Source organism: Gopherus evgoodei, chromosome 10 (genome assembly GCF_007399415.2).
Source record: "Gopherus evgoodei ecotype Sinaloan lineage chromosome 10, rGopEvg1_v1.p, whole genome shotgun sequence".
NCBI lineage: Eukaryota > Metazoa > Chordata > Testudines > Testudinidae > Gopherus > Gopherus evgoodei.
In genome coordinates, this window is record NC_044331.1 from 4,139,290 (window position 1) to 4,160,592 (window position 21,303).

Consider the following 21,303-nt stretch of genomic DNA (forward strand, 5'->3'; position numbering starts at 1 on the left):
AATCAAGATGGTGGAACTAACAAAACACCTGCTAAGAGTCATGGTTGGGGCATATTGCCAGTCAACTCATCCAGTCACTTCACATTTCTGTATATGTGACTATTTAACCTTTAAAACTAAATCTCTCTCTCACCCACATACACACTTTGCAAGATAGCCAGTGTCCCAGCCCTCTAGTATCAGATCCCTAGCAGCACAAATTCCTCTATTGCTTCGTTGTTGGTATCTTCCCCCAAGCCCACGACAGGAGCCAAAAATTACATGCCAATAAAGTGAGCATGGTATGACTCACTCCAGACAGATGGAGCCTATGATAACCCTATAAGCTTGACAATGCGCTTTTACCACCCTCTGAGAGGAATGCAGGATGTTCACATTCTGCTCCCGCTGAAGTTTTTATGTCAAAGGAGACATCAGCTCAAATCATTTTTACTCACCGAGGTGTCTTCTGAGCAAGAAGCTATGATGTTTTCAATAAAAGGATTCCACTTGATGTCAAGCACATTGCCCTGGTGACCGCAGACTTTTGGGTAGTTTGGTTCTATCCGACCAGTCTGTAAGGGAGAAATACAGGATCAGCAACAATTCTAGTCATCTTGAGAAGTAAACTCATGTTAAGAGAGAATGCAGAGCTTATTTGCATAACTCAAACGTCAGCAAAGAGGATACGCTTTTTAGTAACTCAGCTCTCCTTCTGTGGCTTGCTTCAGAGATCAGATTTCATTTTCTCCTGCTTCTCTGTGGTTCGTATGTGCCTGGTTAAATGTGCAAAACAAATCTAAATAATGTTGATTTCCTCAGGATATTACTAACAACTAGCAATTTTACAGCATGGTATCTCTACAATGATCAAATGGTACTATCGAGAACTAGCTCGAAACAAAGAGATGGCTCTGAGAAGAAAGCAAGCTTTTTTTGCGTTCAAACTCTCCTACAACATGCAGGTGTATTACAGTTACAGTGAAAGATGTAGGGAAAGAGTTTTGACATTTTCTGTTTGGTGCATAAGATTGATTTGATTGGGGAGTGCGGGTGAATCACCAGGGTAAATTGAAAGAGTAAATGCATTACGGGGCAGGGTCAATTCAAACAACATTACCACGAGGACAAATATGTATCTGAGATACAAAAATAGATGGTTGCTGTAATGACCTGGACCACTTATATTTCATGGTAAACCAGATATCAGCCATGCTGAGGTCAGTGCAGCAATTTTATCCTTCTTCTTGCTTTCTAGAGGAAAAGATTCCTGTTCTTTCCTTTCTAGGACACTCCCAGCAACTGCTGCTGAACTATTTGTAAATAAAGAAACCAATACAACAAATGCCTTTCCCTTTAGCTATGCGACATCCTTTGATCCGGCAGTTTAACACTTTGTACAGGCTTTAGCTAGTCTCTTTCTAATGGAATTGTGTGAAGAGGCTGCAGGGTTTGTTTAGCTGATGGGCTTGCATGACTTACGAGAAGTCTGACCAACTAATGCTTTTATTTATATAATTGTAAACGCTCCTAGAGGCAGGTTGCTAGTTGCAGCATAAGTGGAAAATAATAAATAAAAATAAAATCCACTCGTTTAGTGCCTGGATTCTCAACTCCCTGTGGAAGTTACTAAACTCTTTGGGGAAAAAGAAACAATTTACAATAGAAATTTCTGGTGAGTAACATTTATGATAGCATGAGGGTACAATCACAAAATTGCTAATTGGCTCTTGGGGTCCTTCCTTCTCCCCAAACTTCTGAAGTCATATTGTGCATGGCATATTTTTTTTTAAAAAATAATATTCTAGACAACCACACGTAGAAGCTTACAGAATAGGAACACTGAAAGTGCAGCAAGCACTTTGCACCTTAGAGATGTGATTTCTCTCCACTGGGAGTAAAAATTCCTATAGGAAAACTTTTAGGGATTTTTTTTTTCTGGAGAAGGGCAAATTGTTCTTGTGCAAACCTGTATTTTGGAGGGGATTTTGTTTATTTTTTTGCTGAAAATGCAGATTCGAGATAACTAAAACAATTTATGAATTTGGGTCAATTTTTGCAAATTCTTTCTGTCAAATAAGAAGTTTCATAAATGTCAAAATGGTTTATTTCAGCATTTTGAAAGAAAATCCGACGTTTCATTTTGGAAATTCACTCAATTATATTTTTAAAAACCATTCTAAAAAAAGGTTTAAAAACATCAAAAATTAAGGGGAACGTTTTTCAAAAAAATGATTTTTTTTGTTTCAACACAAACAGATTCCCCCCACCCAACTTCTTGCTCCATCCACTAAATCCAAAAGTCAGATTTGCACAGCCCTGTGTTTTGTCTCTATTTGCAGAGAGAAAGCTGAAAGATTTTTAAAATTCACAGTTCACTTGGTGACTACAGCACACAGATCTATTAATGCACATCAATCTCTTGTGTTAGTTTCCTCTCTTCAGTGGAATTGTAGAAAATTCCCCAGTCTTCGCTTACTGAGTGTATAAAATTATTCTACATGCTGCTTTGTCTAAAACAGTCTATGTATAGAAGCGGAGGGACTGATTGTTTGTCTCTTAATTAGGGCATAAGACTTGCAGACCTTTCTCTTTCCTTTGTTCTCTCCTTTTTGTAAAGCCACACTGAAATGTCAGATCTTAGTGTATGGGCTTCTTGTGTCCACTAGGAGGTGATGTCAAGCTTTTTTAAGGCTTGAAAACAAGATAGGTCAGAATGCTAAATACACTAAATATTTAATAGCACTTTCAGCACTGACCTTAAGTATGTAGCTCCTGGCTTCATTTAATGTGAACAAAGAAATGCACATGGGTAAGTCCTTGGTTTCGGTAATCTACCAGTAAAGCAAACATCTGTGAAGCAGATTCATAGCCTCTTACTGTAATAGTTCAGCAAATACCCGGGCAGCTGGTGAGTATTTTGTAATCCATTGTAACATGAGGGGAGGGAAGAATGGTATAGTGTTTCAGCCAGGGCTACCATGTAGATCGCCTTGTTTTGGTTTGAGGGGTTGCAGCTGAATTCCCTGGGAGTGTGGACAACTGTGAGTGGTCAGATACTTACACGCCAGACGTAGGGGTTTGCTCTTCAGACATTGCCTCCTGGGGAGATTATTTGAATTAAATTTGTGCCCACTGGGCTAGTCTGTTAATTACCGGGGATTCTTGGCTCTTGCTGTGACGCTGTCACTGTTTCTACTACATCACAGCCACTGTGGCTACGAAAAGGAACACAGATACCGGTTATAACAAGTCAAGCCTGGGTCCAAGAGACAGACTGGAATGTCTACTTTATTCTAGGAACAAAACCCCGGTAAAAGCAGCAGCTAATACTGTATACTGATTTCCTACCATCACCAGCCAAGAGAAATTTTGTCATACACAGAACAATCCCTTCAGCATGCTTTAGGGTAGAATATGAATGGGCATTTCTAGAGGTTTTATCATGTGTATTTCAGTAGAACCTAGAGAGCCCCAATCAGCTAACAGGATGCCAACCACTGTACAAAGATTCTATAGCCAAAGATTTAACACATGCACCAGCAATACCAATGATTGCTATTAGTCATTATTCAGAGCACCTAAAGGAAAGGGATGGGCATTTCTGATAGAAAATGCCACATTGAACTGGAATGCAAAATGCCACGGCACCAAAATATCCGCAAATGTGGCTAATTTACTACACAAAAAGTCATCTGGAAAAGAAGCACAAGACATCCAGTCATTGACTAGTGATGTATCAGGGAGATGTTTGAGCACTCATTCACGGCACTTATGCACGTGACTGGACAAAAACCTGAAAATTTCAACAGAAAACAGAAATGCCTGCAAAAGTTTCCATTTAATCCAAAAGCCATTTTTTGTTGGAAAAGCATTTTGAAAAAAAGTGATTTTCAGCCAGCTCCAATAATAACTCTGCAGATGTAGAAAGAGATACAAGCACATAGGGGAAGGTAGGAAAAAGAAGCGAGCATATAATGTCCATACCTCATAGCGATAATTTCCAGCTGGTGTACTGGCCCCTAGTCCCTTTATGCAATGCCTGATATTCAAGGTTATTTCAGATTTGATTTGATCTGATTTTTTTAGAATTCAGTAGATGGTAGTAAGCTGCATCATGTGAACAAACCTCTCTTCAAAAACAGAAATTAAGACAGCAGAAATGATCAAATTAAAAACCAGACTGATTGGTGCATTGCAATCAGCTTAATTCCAGTGTCTGCTTTCTTGTTTTCAAAGGACGTTTTAACACTTTGTGTTCTGTTTGCTTAATTCAATGAAGATTCTAACCAATCATTCCAACACAACACATCAGCTGGCTCCAGGATTCGATTTTTATCTGTAAATATTGGTAAATCTCAATTTCACTGCACACACATAAGCCAAAGAAAAAATATTTCCACCGATGAGAACTGAAATGTACAGCGAGGCCAAGTAAGAAAACACTGCTTGAGAATTTGTTAGAGCTTGATTTAAGGATATTTACTTTATATATTTTGATATACAGTGTTGACAATTTGTGTTTTAATGGTTATAAAAGCTTTAACTTTTTGAATCTCAACGTGTCATTAAATAATTGTTTATACTCTCCCCAATTTCCCACAACTGTCAAAATTAAAAAAAAAAGATAAGAATGGAAAAAATGCTTAAAAAGAAACATTGATATTATCTCTCAAAATTACAAAAATTCAATTCTGCCAAACCTACATATAAGGCCAGAGTTAAGCTATTCTTGCAACATAGGAGTGTTTATTATCTGTGTCGTTTTCAGTTACCAAGGTAAACGGAAAAAAATTCTGCATCTGCTCATTACTTTCAATACACGAACAAATGGACACATTCAGATACGTCACTGTCGCAATAATAGGGTCATTTTCAGCAGTTTCCCTTTGCCCTTTAATGAAATCCTTTATAAAACATTCATTAATTTCCATGAACATAACAGCCACAGGATTATACCCCTTTTTACTTGCCTATGATGAGCACTTAATGCCACATTGATTTCTGACTTATGAGCCTCTTATTAATTAGGACATGTTAGGCAAATTCCCTGACCATATGGAACACGTTTCATTTTTACTCCAGTGACTGATAGCAGCCAAAGTGAATTTAACCTACATTAGGCCCAATTTCCATTGTGGCAGGTGAAGATTTAAAGAAAGAGAGGATAGAACTGTTGAAAGATACAGGGTTAAACTCCTATTCCTTTAGGATAGATTCCAATTAGGTGTTTCTGATTGTGGGTCACTTGGATTACTCCAAAGGTCTTAATTTTATGCTGCTGCCTCTGAACTACCAGAGCAGATCTAATGGGTCAAACTCTGCTATTTAATGGACTCCCACTATCCATTAAGCTAATGTGCTTTCTTAAGCCAATACCTGTACTTACCATTCTGACTGTCTGGTAATTCCACTTTAATTAAGCAATAATGATCAATGTACTGGATATTTCCTAGGGATTAACCAAATGACTGGAAGAATTAAGGATGGTTAATTCCCAGGGAACTCTGGTCTGAGTTGATTAGTGCTATAAGAAATCTGTTCAGATTTTTAGGACCAAAACCAAGTCAACCTTTGGACATTTTCCTCATGGCACTGTCAGGCCCCCAGATGGACGCTGAGAGTGTTTGAAAAGTGCTGATGGTGGATAGCAGCCAAGCCGCCTGTTTGCTTTTCTAAATTACTGCTCTCTCTCTTCCTTGGTTATAAAGGCACTAAACATGTTGGGAACTGCTGGAGCCTTCCACGTGTACCAGAAAAAGGGAACTGCTTGATTGCACCCCCTTCCCCACCAGTTTTCCCAGTTATAGTAAAAATTAAAGGTCCTGATTCTCTTCCCAGTCTAACCTGAGTCGTATCAGGAGAGACTCCACTGATACAATAGTGTGAGAAACCAGCTCAGATATTTATTTATTTTTTGCCATCATAGAGAATATAAAGGCCACAAAGATTTAAGATGAAGAATAGAAATGAAGTCATTGCAGCTTGGTGAATCTTCCCCCCAGATCTTTGCCCTTCTGTTGTCAAAGACAGTGATCTTAAGATAAACATAGCGGATACACGATCCATTTCCTTTCTTTCTGTGCAATGCTCAATGGCCCCAGTAGACCATTCCAGACAAACCCGGCTCAGTGCCGGCACAGGGAGATAGAGGAGGCTGCAGGAAGGTGACTTTGTGCCTCCTATATTCTAGGAGCAGCCACCTGTTGCTCCAATTTGTGCTTAAATGAAACAGCCCCAGGTTCTGTTGCATCAGCTGAGAACAGACTGAGTGCAGCACTGCTCTTGGCCACGACTCATAGACTCAAGGACTGGAAGGGATCTCGAGAGGTCATCGAGTCCAGTCCCCTGCCCTCATGGCAGGACCAAATACTGTCTAGACCATCCCTAATAGACATTTATCTAACCTACTCTTTGCCATCTACCTTTGGCAAAGCCCTACTGGGGGAGCTCAGCTGTGAGGGGCGCATCCAAGGAAGCCCCTCTGCTGGTAGGTGTGAGCCACTGGTTTTGTCCCTTTAAGTCACTGAAATGTTGTAAAATGAAGAAATGGCCTCTTTTTATTCTGTGATAAAGCCTGGAGTTACTTCCCTCCAGTCAGCCTAACACGAGAGAGAGAAAGACACCACGCTGCTAAACAAGGTACTTGCTGTAATTGGCCTGTGGCCACAATGACTCAGACCTCTGGAGGCCTATCCCACCATTTATAGTGCTACAGCAAACTGTGCCGCTCTATGAATGCTTTCGCTGGGTATTGTGGGAGAACCTAGTCATCCATTCCAAGGCCAGAAGGGACCATTGTGATCACCTAGTCTTACCTCCTGTACAACACAGGCCAGAGAATGCCCCCAACATTATTCCCAGAACTTATCTGTGTCCCTTCTGGTGATGGTGGGCAAAGATGGCCTACACCTGGTAACTCCCAAAATTAAAATATCCCTGCTCCTTCTTTCTGTCCACAGCCTGCATCCTAACTGGTGTCAAGGCAGGAATCTTGCTTGATGCAATGACCGGCACAGACTGTTGTCACCAGTGCCACTGTCATTTTTGTTGAGAGGTGATGGCATGTGTTTTATGCTGTGTTTGGACAACAGAGCGAGCCACTCAAGCACAACCACTAGCTGAGCCAAGCCCACAGGAACAAGGTATGGGAGTGGGAAGTAGGGAAAGCATTTCTAGAGACTTTACGGCTATGCTTGGTTGAGATTTTTACACAGAAATGGTTTTTCGATGGAAAACTGGGGTTTTGACTGAATGAAGTTTTCCCCACGAAGCTTTCCGGAGGTTTGAGTTTTAGAAATGCTGCCTCATGCCCCCATTCTCCTCTATGGGCCAGGCTCCTCTGGTGGACTACATCTGCTATGATGTACCATGGCCAGAGACTCCCAGGAGGCACCTGCTCCACATTAAGAAGGGAGATGTAGTCCAACCAGGGATGCCAGCCTATGGAGGAGCAGGTCAGCATGAGGCACCTGAAATATAATTCCCATGAGGCACCACAACAGCATTTCCAAACTGAAATATATTTGGATTTTTTGAATTTCCACTGGGGGCAGGGAATTCTCCATGAAAAACTAAAAAAACAACAACAAATAGATTACCCCCCTCCTTTGACATTTTCCACAAAAAATATTTTATTTGATGAGCTCTCTTGGCAGAAGGGCTGGGGTCTGAGCTCTGAGAACACAATGAAGGACGTTGTGTGCTTGTGAGTGCAGAGCAGTAGATTTGCAAGATACAGAAAAATCAACATCATTCGTGGGCATGGAGCTGTGTTCTGCATGCTAGTAACATACAGTAGGATCAGGGCAGACCTTCCTTTTTGCCTGCCTATCATCCTGCTGTGAACTACTGGAATGCAAAGCCAGTATTTTATGGGTTATTATTTATAAAGTGCTGTAACAGACATCACTTATCAACCCCACTTTGGATAATCTAACTTTCTTCCTGTTTTCATATTTGCATTAGCATGGCATTAACAGCACACTGCCTGAAGATCACTCTTTCAAAGCTTACGAGAAATACAAATTTATGCAGCTGCTGTTAAACTCCAAGAGGACAGATCCTGGAACTGTGTACTTTAATAAGCAAATCACTAATTTTGAGCAACTAGCTGAATAATTTTCTTTGCAAAGTAGACTTGGTGTTCTTTATCAAAATTCATTAGGCTTTCTGGGGGACAAAAACACAGTTCAGTTACTAGGCCATTACACTGCAAGAATTTAATTTTTTGATTAAAACAAAATAATGCTGGTATTTCACAAAACCAGAACACAGGATCCGATTGTTATTCCCTGAAACTGGTGCAGCCCATTTGCCTTCTCCATCAAAATACGCCCCCTCCCAGAGACATTTTGACAGCCGCTGTGTACGTGTGAAACGTTAACAAAGGCAGAATCTGATTTAGCAACATTTTTGCTTTCCCTTTAAGTGTGGAGGCACAAGAACACAGGGAGCACTCTAGTGAGTAAGAAATGCCTGTAGGCTCCTGTACGCTTTTACATTTGTCGTCACGGGGACTTGAAGGAGTAAATCTTCAGCAGCGTTAAGCATTCGACACATTTTTTGCCTGGGAACCGGAGCAATTAAAGAGCATCATTTTGGAGCGAAGGAATTCGTTTTATTATGCCATGGGGGAGGGGGAAGGGGAAGAAGACAATTTTTCAGCTTGCGTAAGTCAGTCATTTTGCCTCTTGACGAATGAGAGGCAAATCTTTGCTTTGGAAATGGTTAGTAATTGCCATGCCTTTGGAGCACTGACAAGGGCAAAACAGAGTTCTGTAATTATTCCAATACCACAAGTACAGTTTCAATGGACAGTCTCTGTGTAAATATGCCCAGTGAAGGCTGCACATGCCTTCTTAAGACAGGCCCTTTTGAGGAGCTCCAGTTCAAAAACAACTTTAATAGGCATCGTCCAGTCTCACCCATTTCCAGGCCCTTTACATATTTTAAAATGCTGCTCGAATAATCCAATTAGCTAATAGCCCAAGTTTGTACAGTTCACGTATTTTTTTCTACAGTCAGTAGCTTCAATACGCAGCTACTGTACAGGCAACTGTAGCCTGCATAGAGCTTTCTGGTATAAACGTACAGCAGAAAAAGGAAGGCAAGTGTACTCAGAGGCACTAGGCCCATCACAAAACACTTTTTCTTTGAAGCTTCACTCTTGAGCAGTCTGAGGCTTCAAAGGTTTATTGGAAATGTTGGGAGCTTACATGCAAGTTTCAGTGGTACTCAGCACTGGAAATCCTATTTTGACATTATCAGTGTCGGACTCATTTGAAGGGAGTTTGTCAGAGCTTCAGATCCTGTGACTAAAAAGGAAACTTCAAAGTTTTACGATGTCTTTTAACCAAGGCTCCTCTCTCCCATGTAAATATGGGAATGTGTTGTTTTGACTGCAGGAAGCAAGCCGTCAGGAAGATTGCCACGACATGCTTTATTGAAGTCACGCTGCAAGCTGACACCTATGACTTTGCCTTTTCACTTTCCTCCTTTCCTCATGCCCTCTAGTGTTTGCAAAGAGGTGCTGCATTTATTCACCCAGCCTCAGATCCACCAGCATGTTGTGTTTTGTGCTTAGCCAGTCGTTGCTTCCCCAACCGGGCAACGATTTTTTTTAGGAACAGGGCTTGAATAAGTCATTTCTGGTATAAAAAAGCATGAATAGTCATGAGAATTTTGCTTTCCACCAACATGCCTGTAAATAAAACAAGTTGCTCATATCCCAATTCCTATTTGCTTTCTGTACAGGGTCAGTAACAGTAAGGAACCACTTCCCCCGCCCACCCTTTCTAAAAACTCAGGCAACTCCCACTGCCATGGCATTTGTCCAGCATTAGTTCCAATGCATTGAAAGCTTGTGCACAAACCAAGAAGAGAAGCCAGGCACAATAAGAATAGAAATAAATAAAAAAAAACACCCTAGAGAGAATGACTCCAAATTCCTTTCTTTCCCAAGTGCACATTTTCCCATTAATTGTTGATTATTTCTACTTACACTTTTATTTGTTAGTAAAGTTACAACTCGGCAACGGGGGATGATGAAACTGCTTCAGTACGAACAACCTTCTCAGTGGCTGGGTTAAAAGAGTAGACAGATTTTTATACTGCCTTATTGAAGAAGGCCTTGTCTGCATCACAGAGTTGCACCAGTTTAAAAAGTGCAGGATTAACCCCTCCTACTAACCGCCTGCATCCCCTACTCAGTCAGGCGGACGTCCCCGCCTCTTACAGACGGATTTGCATTCTCCCAGCAGGCAGGCACAATCCTTTCAGCAGATGTTAGTGCTCCCTCTCTGCACGGCCCAGGAGTGGTCAGTTTGTGGAGTGGTTCATGACTATGCCCAGTGCCATCTGAACAGGAGGCATCAGGCAATGTGAACAGGCCAGCTGCCACTTAATGGGCAGGCAGATGACTAGCTCAGCATTCGGCAGTTACGAACGACCAGAAGGATGGTTCTGCTGAGTAATCAGTTTCCTTCCCTGCTTTGCAATGGCTGCTGCACTCGCTTGGAGGAAAACAAGCTTCTTTCGAACGCAGAGTAGGGCAACGTGAGCTTTGATAATACACAAGGTGACTGCTTGGGGCATGTTTTGAGGGTCACTAAGTATTTATAAAGGAGCCACCCACTGCAGCCATGTGGCTGATAGGCACATACAGCTTACATGGCCAAGTCTTGCCTCCAGGAGTCACAAGCTTCTCCTGTTGGTTAGTATTTAGTCGCCCCAGCTGCTGTGGGATGATTTGGTTGCAGAAATCATGTCTCCAGGATTAATTCCATACAGATCAGGGCAGTCACCTTGACTCTGCATTGCATTGGCTCCCTACCGAAGGGAGAGCCGTGTAGCATAACGGTGCATTATCAAGGACTTGTGTCACTCAGCCATCAGGCGGCTGCTTTCTGAATAAGCTGGAGCTTCCTCAGGGCTTTGGGTGTTGTGCCTAGGCAGGGAACGACAGCGGCCCAGCATAGATGGTGCAGATGCCTGGAGCGAAGCAGCCACATCTCTGCTGGCCAGCTGCAAACGGCAGGGAGTGTTTTGCTGCTGCGGTCTGCAGGTGCAGTGTGGAGCCCAAGACTGGGAACAGATTTGAAGACAGGGTGCCTTGATGGGAGCTGCTAATACAAAGAGCTCTTCACAACACTTCTCTTCCTAGAAGCGTCCCCCGTCTTGTCTGGGTCCATCTAGGTGCCCATCTCAGAGACGAATGCAGGAAATTGGAGCCTGGTGCATTGATTGTGAAGGAGCTGCATGCTCGGTGCACTCTGCTGGTGCTTTGGTCCGTGTTCTCTCACTTGTTCTCCCCAGCACTTCATGTAGACAATAAGTGAGGCTGGGGCAGAGAAGCAAGTCTGGGGGGGGGGGCTCTGCTCCTTTTGGGGATGTACAAGGAATAGTCAGGGCACAAGCTGCTCAACAAATGGGGTTAGGGAGATATTCCCTCCCCTGTCCTCTATTGCACCATAAGGGTTTTTGGTGCCTTTCCTCCAAAGCATCAGGAATTAGCCACCATTGGTCACAAGACAAAGTAACAACTTTGCAACAGTCTTGACTTTATCTCAAGGGTAGCCTGTATTTTAGATCTTTCCCCAAACCTTCCCCATGACCAGGGGTTTGTTGCATAATTTCCGTGATGTAAATAATTGACATGAGAAATGTGGATTTATGTATCTGAGGCTTGAGGCAGCATTAGTTTCTTTAAAAAAACCTAACACCAAATTATTGCAAGCTTCTCCACCACTGTTTTTACCTGGGAAGGGGGGAGGGGGGCGGCTTTATTAGATATTTGCACGTTCCATGTTTAGCCTCTAAGGGCTGAGGATCATGATTCTGTGTCAATCACATGATCTGAGTCATACTTGGATGAAGTCAACCAAGGCCGAGGAAATTCAAAGCACCTGCACATTCCCTGCAGGCTCATCCATCTGGGTCAGTCTGCCTGACCCAATTAGAAGATGACTCAGGCAGAAGTAGCGACTTGCAGGAAGCCAAACAAATGAAAAGATCATTGTACGCTGCAAACATTTCATTGTTCATGTGAATGTCAATTCTAGTCTTGTAAGGATTCCTGCGGCGGCTGATTATTGGGAGGTTTGCAGACCAGGCACAACGGAACTGGTGAATATTCAAAAGCAAAGACTAGTTAAAAATGCAAGAGATTGTTCTGTTTTCTTCAAAAGTTTGCCAAATGTTGTGAATTTCTCCTCGAGAATATGATCACTCAGTTAAAAAAACTAACCTATTCTGCAGCAGAAAAAGTTTTCATTTCCAAGCAAAGATGGCTTTGCAGACAAAAATAAAGAAAATTAAAAAAAGTAAAGTAATTCTCACATGGCTTTGAAGTGAAGACAGCTATTTTGTTATGGTAGTAGGGACAAACTAGAATTTCAGGACTAAAATCACCCAGAATAATGCCACAAAAGTTGGAACTGTCACTTTGAGAAAACAAAACAAAGCAAAACCATAGCTCTGATCGATATCACTTAGAAAATTTAAATAGAGAAAAACAAATGAGATTAGTAGTGTGCTCTGTTATGCCAAATGCAGCAAAATATATCTAATCTTTAAACTGTCAATGGAAGTAAACATGCATTGAATCAGCTGCATTAAATATAGATGGGCATTTGTTTTTAATTACTTAGTTGCTGTCTATTGCATTCTGTGGACTTTTTTGGAGTCCCATGTATGTGACACAGTATCATGATATCGCTAATGCAACTGAATCTCATGTATTATCTGCTCTCAGGAAAATAAATAGAAATGGTCACAAGTCAAGCACAACATTCCCTTCATCTGTCTTTGCCAACTGAGCAAAACAGATTACTCCCAAGACCAAGTTCTTGTTCACTACAGAAATCCCCCCGCCAATCTCCAGACCGGCAGAATTCCACAGCTCCAGGAACGTCAGAGTGGCATTATGAACTTGGCTTCTGAATGGCCGCTACCCAACTGCACAGATTATTCATTCCCCTGCCATGACCAATCTCCACAAGGGTGTGCACATCCGTGGCTTTGCTTGCTCCAGGGAAGTACATAGGAAAACCACACCGGCTATTCCTGCTCCTCTTCGGTAGCCTCTCTGGATTTTTTTGGAGCCTATGCTCCCTCTGCTAGGTCTAGGTTCTCCACCAGCCACCTACACACTTCTCCCTCTCAGAATCTGCCCTAGCAAAAGTACTCGCAAAATTCCAGGGAAGAAAGAGACAGAATGACAAGAGACACAGCTAGCTGAATCCTGTCGACACGCCCCACAATGCCCTGCCATTCTGCATGTGACAAGCTCATTTCACACATGTCAGATCAGCTAACAGACACTGTCTAGGAATATTTCCCCCTGCCCCGGCCACTGCCTTTTATGGTATTTTAGATGTAATGTCTTCACACTAAGACGTTCTGCTCAAGCATCCTGTAACTAAATGCAGAAGAATCCCATTGAATTTTTTACACTATTTTGATCTACTTATTCCAGTTGGATGGGAGCATGCTCCAGTGATGAGAGCAGGGGGCTGACAGTCAAGATTTCATTTCTGGCTCTGCCACCAACTCTCACCTTGAATAAATCATTAATGTTTCCATGACTCAGTTTCCCAACTGTACAATGAGACTAATACCAGTCTACCTCAGAGCGATATATATCATGGCTTAAATTAATGTTTCTAAATGTTAATGTAGAAGGTTAAATTAATGTTTCTGATGAAAAGTTATAACAACACCTCTGGGCCTTTTTGCCAGATTCCTTAGTTACAATGGGGCAAAGTTGCACATGTCTATTTTTGGGGTTTTGTTCACATGAACATTTTTAAGGCACACCTCGCATCTCTTCCCTTATAAAAATAGTCCATCAGCACATACAGAACTTAATCCTCTGTAAAAGTATGTTAGTGATAAATAGCTGAAAGAAACAGACATTTCATGACACTTCTGGACATTTGAAAGATCTAAGTGCCAGTTACCACACTTGCATGGCTATAAGGAGAGTTTGGTTAGCCACAGATATTACATCTTCTGCCTTGCCCTCTTCTAACATGTTAACTACCTGAACTTTCCTGGGTAACCAGCAAGAAAGCCCTCCCTCTCCCACATGCGGACAATTGTTTTTTCTTACTTCCCTTCCACTGCAGGACATTTCTTATTTACTAATCACTGCAGGATAGGTCTACAAAGCATAAGAGATGTCTAATCTAAAATATAGCAACAAATGCATAAGCTTTAGATAGATTAAAGTGTTGCACAAATTAAAAACACAATGCATTGCTGAATTGGTATTTACATTTATTCCAGAACAGTAGCCAAGATCAAACTTGCTATTTCAAAAGACAAAAAGCCAAACAAAATCCCCGTTAAACTGGATTCCATACATAATGGGGAAAAAAAATCTATCTTGACTGGTAACAAAAAGCCATTCTTTCCTAAAGGTGACATGGTTTAACCAGCAGAGGGTGCAAGTATTTGTGTTATAAAAACTGTTGCCTGCTGTATGGACTAAACAAATAAACACTGGCAATCCACATACTATATGCTCCTATGGGACGTTACATTTAACAGCATTTTATTTTCACAGTGCTAGAGTGATGTGCAAACCTGCAGATTATGTCCTGTATAGTTTTAACTCCTCTTACAAATCAACCCAGACACGTTTACCTGTAAATACAACGAAGGAATTGGGCAGAATATTTGATTTTCCTTTTCGAAGCTTTTGTTTACACAAGGAGCTAAGTTTTCAATCCGAAATCTTCCTTCGCATCTGCTGGATCCAATGCTAAAATTCAGTTCCGACATTTTTCAGCCTGAATTCCTCACATTAGGCGCCCACATACGGAATTGCTGAATACACTCAGAAAACACTGACCTGTTGCTCAGCACCATTGAGAAAGAGCCAGGCCCCTTTCTGGTCATTGTCTACATCAGCAGTTCCTAAACTTGTTCGGCCGCTTGTTCAGGGAAAGCCCCTGGCGGGCCGAGCCGGTTTGTTTACCTGCCGCGTCCACAGGTTTGCCCGATCGCACTCCCACTGGCTGCGGTTCACTGCTCCAGGCCAATGGGGGCGGCGGGAAGTGGCAGCCAATATATCCCTCTGCCCACGCTGCTTCCAGAGTTCCCATCGACCTGGAGCAGCGAACCGCGGCCAGTGGGAGCCACGATCAGCCGAACCTGTGGACGGGGCAGGTAAACAAACTGGCCTGGCCCGCCAGGGGCTTTCCCTGCACAAACAGCGTCCCAAGTTTGGGAAACACTGGTCTACATACATGCCTGACTTTATTATGAATGAAAACTCAACATTTGTTATAATAGCCACCTCTTATAGCACTTTTCTTTCATGGATCTCAAAGCACTTTACAAAGGGATTCAGTATCTCTGGCCTCATTTTTCAGATGGGGAAGCTGAAGCCCCGAGAGGCGAAGTAACCTGCCCAGCAGCAGAGCCAGGAACAAACCCCAGGTCTCCCAAATCTCAGTCCAGTGCTCTGTCTTTTAGGCTACGTTGTACTCAAGTTTGAATGCTTGTGTCCCTACATGTCTAGCTCCTTGCCCTGGAAGCACAATTGGGTAGGCATCCAAGGTCATTTCCATCCTCAGTCCCATGTCTACAATTGCTTGTGGATACTGAATTAAAGGAGATTTAAGTGTTGCCCAGAAAGTAAGTTCATGCCACGTCTCAATTCTGCTAGTACAACTCAGTAAATACAAGTATCTGAGCCCCCATGCTTAGTGTGGACACCTCCATGACTAATCCTGATTGTGAAGAGTGTTAGTATTTAGGCAAATATGGACTTCAGATGGAAAACCAGCATATGCAGTTGGAACCATAGAATTTTATGTTCAGTTTTAGCAAGAACAAGGCTTTATGCCATTTCTAAAGGGACGTCGAGAGCACGATCAATCATTGTGTTCAGTGTCTACAATCAATTCTTAAATCACTGGTGTTGACTTCAACGCCAGCACTGGGCCCTTGGTTCTGACTTCGAGCCATCCTCTCTGGTCTTCTGATTGAAGAACTTGCAACCGTTCCAAGGCTTCCCAGTTGCCCCCGAGAAGACCTACATAAGTGTGGGTTCAAAAGGCCAAAGATGTAATGTGTTCTGTCACATTTCTGGCACTCCGTTTGTGTCACCACCACAGACAACCATCAAATCTTTGAACGGGCACGTTGCAGCTGGGGATACGTTAACCTCTTTTTTGTGGCACCTTGGTATTCAGTGTTCAGGCATCTCAAATTTGCAGGCTATTTGAACAACAGATGGCATAAATTCAATAAAGTCCTCCTATACATTGGGGCAAGTCTAGAGAAACTTACCAGATTATGGAAGATGATTTGCACAAGTTAAAGGGAAAGGAGAATCTAGTGGGGCCTGAACAAGGCAGGTTGTTTGTGGAGCTCTGAGGGAGAAAAGCTAAGTGTGCAGTGAGTTAAAGAAATTGCAGGCAGATTGCTGTGGTTGAGGGCCCAGGACTATCTGCTGAGTCAGTACCAGGCTACCTGAGCAAGGTTACAGCACGATGCAGCATCACCTCATCAAAACAGGGCTTGTTTTATGTACGGCAGCTGGGAGGTGCCTACTACAGAATTATCAATCCCTGCAGCACTGTAAATATCCTTGGGGAAACTCATTCTTAGCAACATGTCCTGCAGAGGTTAGCCAGGCTGAGCTGGATGGAGGAGCACAAAGGAAAGTCCTTCAGGCCATGGGTGTGCAAGTCAACCAGCTGCTGCAAAGACATTTCAAGCCAAAAGAACAGGAGTCACTGCAAGCTTTCCTTGAGTACACAGACCTCTTGGCTGGGTGAGCCGCTGTTGCAGACATGGATAATGGATCTGTGCCTGAGATTCTCTGGTCTAGCGCTAAGCATCAGCTACACTCAGTTGCCTGTGCATACAGAAGTGTAGCTAAGACACCCTTTATATTTCAACCTTCCCAGTGCCTGTAGAAAAAACTACCCACCACTCTCTTCAGAGGCACCAGCCAGAGCCACCATGCTGACCTAAACAGGGATTTAAATAGTTCTTTGCTGCTGATAGCACAAAGCCAACAAGTTTCCATGCCGCAACCTTTGTTCCACTTCTCGCTTGTCCCCGAAGCAAGACAGCATTAACAGTTACGGTCACATAGAGGGCATGCCAGGCAAACGTGGGGCCCAGATATGAACTGGATTAAGTTTTCAAGCAGCTGCAACTAGGCCTGTTGTTGGCTTTCACACCTGCTGAATGTGGCCAAACTGCCGGCATAGGTGCCCTGAGTTGCTGCGTGAGCCATCTGTCCCTTCCAGACACCTGTTTCCTTGAACTCACTCTGGACTGGAAAGGATTAGTGCCTTCATACATTTCTGGAAGGCAAGCCCTGTGAAATTCCCTGACATTACAGTCATTGCCCTTAAGGAGCCACATAAGATCCCCTGCACTGGGATGTAATTACACCCCAGTGTCTGGGCCCCCGAATAAAGGGGGTACCTGCTGGAGTAATGCAAGAATGACCCACAATTGCACAGAAAGATTTACTGAGACTTCAGTGATGGGGGCAGGATAACAAGGTGTTTGATTTCTCTAAGTCACATTTCATGCATGCAGCAAGAGGTCACTACGCATTGAGAAGACTTCAAATGGAGCCAGAACCAGACAGAGCTAATTTTCCCACGAGTTGGGAGCTTTTAGGGGTGTCAGATTCTGACCCCATCCTCAATTCAGCCCGAAAACCAAACTAGCCTAAACCTCATCCAGATTCCAAACAGCCTCCTTGGTCCATCTCATTCCTGCATCACTCACAGTGTCAGTGTAAACGGATCGTTGTGCATCCTTTGCCAGTCCATTTCACCCCTTACCCCCAGCCTCAGCCAAGCAGGGTTGGGCAGGTTTCAGCACACAGGTACTCCGAGCAGACAGGAGACGCACACCGCTGCATGGAAGGGCCTCCTGTCTGGGAGTGTGACAGCTGCTTCCACAATCTAGCGTGACCAGGGACAGCCGCTGGTGAGCCTGGTCCCTGCCTCAGTGGGCAGGGCTGGGAATGGTGCAGCCATACCGGAGGGGCTGCCTGAGTTGGGCGCTGGCTCCTGTGAGCCGTGGCCCAACATGCTGCTGCTTTTGCTGCTGTGGTTCCTGGCCATGGCTCTGCTGGTCTCGCTCATTGTTGCTAGAGCCCTGTAACTCTGCAGATATCCATTTTATATCTGCATCCACGGATCTAATTCTGTACCTGTGCAGGGCTCTAATTGTCAGCTCTTAGGGGCAGGGGCTGTCTTTCTGTTCTGTGTCTGTACAGCACCTAGCACAAAGGGGTCCTGAGCAAGGATTAGCGCTCCTAAGTGCTACAGTCATACAAATTAATACTAATTAGCCAATTCAATAGGAGCCAGTTCCAGAGTCCTGTGCGCTCCCCCAGCAGCCGGTGGTCTTCTCAGTCCTTTTCCTCCCCCAGGCTCCAGCAGCTCCCCAGGACAAACACAGCTCCAGCAGCAGCAGCAGCAGCTCCAGCAACCCTGGTGGCCAGGCAGGAAGCACCCCTCACAGGTGGTAGCCGTGGTGGTGGGGTCCTGGCTTCTCCCTCCAGAGATGGGGGAGTGGGGGCTGGCCAGCAAGGCCCCCCCACCCCTCAGCAGCAGTGGCAGCAGCAGCCCAAGGAAGGAGCACTCCAGCAGCCCAGGAAGGGAGAAGGAGCTCCAGCCAGCAGGGCAGCCAGAGAAGGGGGAGCACTCCAGCCAGCAGGGCAGCCCGAGGACACAGAGCGCTCCCTGTACCTATTGGGTTTCTGGGAACTGGGCGGGCAGAAGCCTGGCCATTGCTAACAGATCCCCCCAGCCTAAGGGGAGGATCTACAGGACCTCAGAACCCCACTGATTTCGGGGGAAAACTAATAAAAGAAGAGGGACAGGAGTGCGGTTAGAGGGTCATAAGAAGGGAGCCTGACGGGGACACCAAGCAGAGAACCCCAGACAGCGCCCACTGCTTCTCGAAGGCGTCAAGGGAGCCAGTTCCAGAGCAATGCATTTACCTCAATGGCTATGCTGTGAAAGAACAACTCCTTTGGGTGGAAGCTGGATCCAAAGTGGAATACTAGTGCAATGGGGGTTCCCATGGAGGGGGAAGCACATTAACCCTGGGGCTTCCCCTCCTTTTTTGGGATGACAAGCAACCAGAAGAGGCTGAAAAACCTGAAGGTCGAATGGGCACATAACACGTTAGGCCACAAAGAAGACACAAAGTGGCTGGAAGTGGAGTGTTCTCCCAGGCCACAGGAATTATAATTACTGCAGAGGAAGCACCGGTATCCAGGCAGGACCGAAGCCAGTTGCCGATAGTCTTGCAAGAAAGTCTGTTCTTGAGAGGGACCCAGGCAAGTTTTGCTGATTCACGAGGTCTGGTTCAGATAAGCGCTCAAACGGCCAGATGGCCACATGAGCTCAACTCCAAGACTCCTGAGGGTTTGACCATCACTACAGCTTTCCCACTTGGTGCCGTACCTAATCTGATTTTGGCGTCTGTCCCTCCTAGTATGGGATGGCAGTAGAGGGAGGCACTTTCCATTACAGGTCCCATCTCCTTTCATCCTTCCCTCCTCCCCAGACCAGAGATACCCTTTTTCCATCTTCCTGGACAATTGCCCCAACTCTCCTGGGAGTGCATTAAAGACTGTTACAGTCAGCTGTGATTTCTGTCTCACTGCTGTTTTCTGATCTCCAGCTGGGTTTGCTGCAGATCTGTGCTCCCTCCTGCATCACACCGTAGCCAGCCTTTAGCCCAGCTGCTTCCTCTCCCCAGCAGCTTGCTGCTGCTTCTGCCTAAAGCGAGGCCCCACTACCTGGCCCAGCTGGATGCAAAGGCAAGAGCAGTGTCAGTGGGATCTTCTGTGTGACTTGACATTCTTATAAGCAGCGTCTTCATCTATCCTCTGTAAGGAGAAGGTGCAGTCCCAGGGCAAAGCTGCTTCCAGCTTCTTTGCATTCCCCTTCAGGAAGTCTCTGAACTGGAGATGAACCCAGGATTCAATTAAGGATTTTGCTACAGTCCAGTTGTGCTTTCCGCTCTCTCCTCTACTTCCAGCGTGCCTTGTTTTTAATTTGTGTGCCATGAAATACAACCACGAACATATCTGCATTTCTGCTCGGCCCTTGCCTTTACCAGGACATCAGAGGGAAGCTGTGCATTAGCCTCTCCATCCTGTCGCCTCTGGCACGAGAGGCTTGCTGACGTGCTGGACAAGCATTACTGCACCAAGCCAGCACGGATTGTTACTTTTCTGACCCACAGCTGGATTTCAGAAGAGAATTCCCGCCCCCCGTCCCCAGTTTTGTACTGCCCGTCTGTTACAACCAACCAGCCAACACAGCCCATCGTTCTTCTTGGTGCCTAAGTGTAAGACATCATCTGACGAGTTTGAACTTCCGTTTACATCAATCCCCTGCCAGTTTCTGGGAAGTGGCTCCTCCCGCCAGTCCACTCACTCAGTAATAGTGTACACAGCACAACTCAGACAGCCACACCCCCCCAAGGTGCTGCAGGAACCCACTGGGCGGAAAACAAGACCTCAGCTTCTTGCTAATTGCTTGCAAAGTTGATGCAGCTCAGCTCTAGCTAACGAAGTCCATGTTAGTGTCACACAATTGCTTGAAGTTTAGCATGCGCTTTGTAACAGTTAGATAAAATTACAGGCCACTGGCACTGCTTATTAAACATTTCTACTGTAACAGCGAATGCTACAAGCCCACCCCCAAGCTGGGTTCTTGACAATCCCTGTCCCAATGAGCTACTTGCAGCATTGTTCAAGGGCTTGTCTACACTAGATTTGCCCCATAATCTTTCTTTCCTATTGTCAAGATTTGCAACTCAATCGGAGGGAGCGCTAGAGCAGACTAGCCACTAGCTGGTTAAAACATTGGTGGGGCCTGTCTCTGCAAGAGCCCCTACCATTGCTGACGCTGATGGGACTGCATCTGGGACAGCAATGATGGAGTTTGTCCAGTGGAGACAGCCTGGCTGTTTCCCCTGGCACGCTCACTGGGAATCTTCGCTTTTGTTGGTTTGAATAAGATCCTTGGATTTTAGTTTTGCCTTTAATAAAGATTTTTTTCTTTTCATGCTCTCAATCCTTTGCCTGGAATTACTGGCAGATAGAGATTTTCCAATAGCATAAACTAAATGTCTTATCTCCCTTAAAGAGCTCATGGAACAAAAATGCCACCCTATTATAGAGCTAGCAATATATCAGTCACACAGTTCTTCCACAAAGCCTTTTCTAAATCACTGCAAGAGTCCTACCCTCCCTGGGTCCGAAAGCTGCACCCTCTGAACGAGATATCTGAACTCTTTAGCCAGGGCTCAGACCAG

General features: G+C 44.4%; 1 protein-coding gene across 2 annotated transcripts in view; it reads right to left on the minus strand.

Annotated features, from left to right (window-relative positions):
- CORO2B (coronin 2B) overlaps positions 1-21,303 on the minus strand; it is a 127,848-nt gene that overhangs the window by 30,764 nt on the left and 75,781 nt on the right. For both annotated transcript variants that reach the window (XM_030578305.1, XM_030578306.1), the window contains exon 3: positions 438-554. In XM_030578305.1, coding sequence (XP_030434165.1) covers positions 438-554 — 117 coding nt within the window. The remainder of the gene's footprint in view (positions 1-437; positions 555-21,303) is intronic.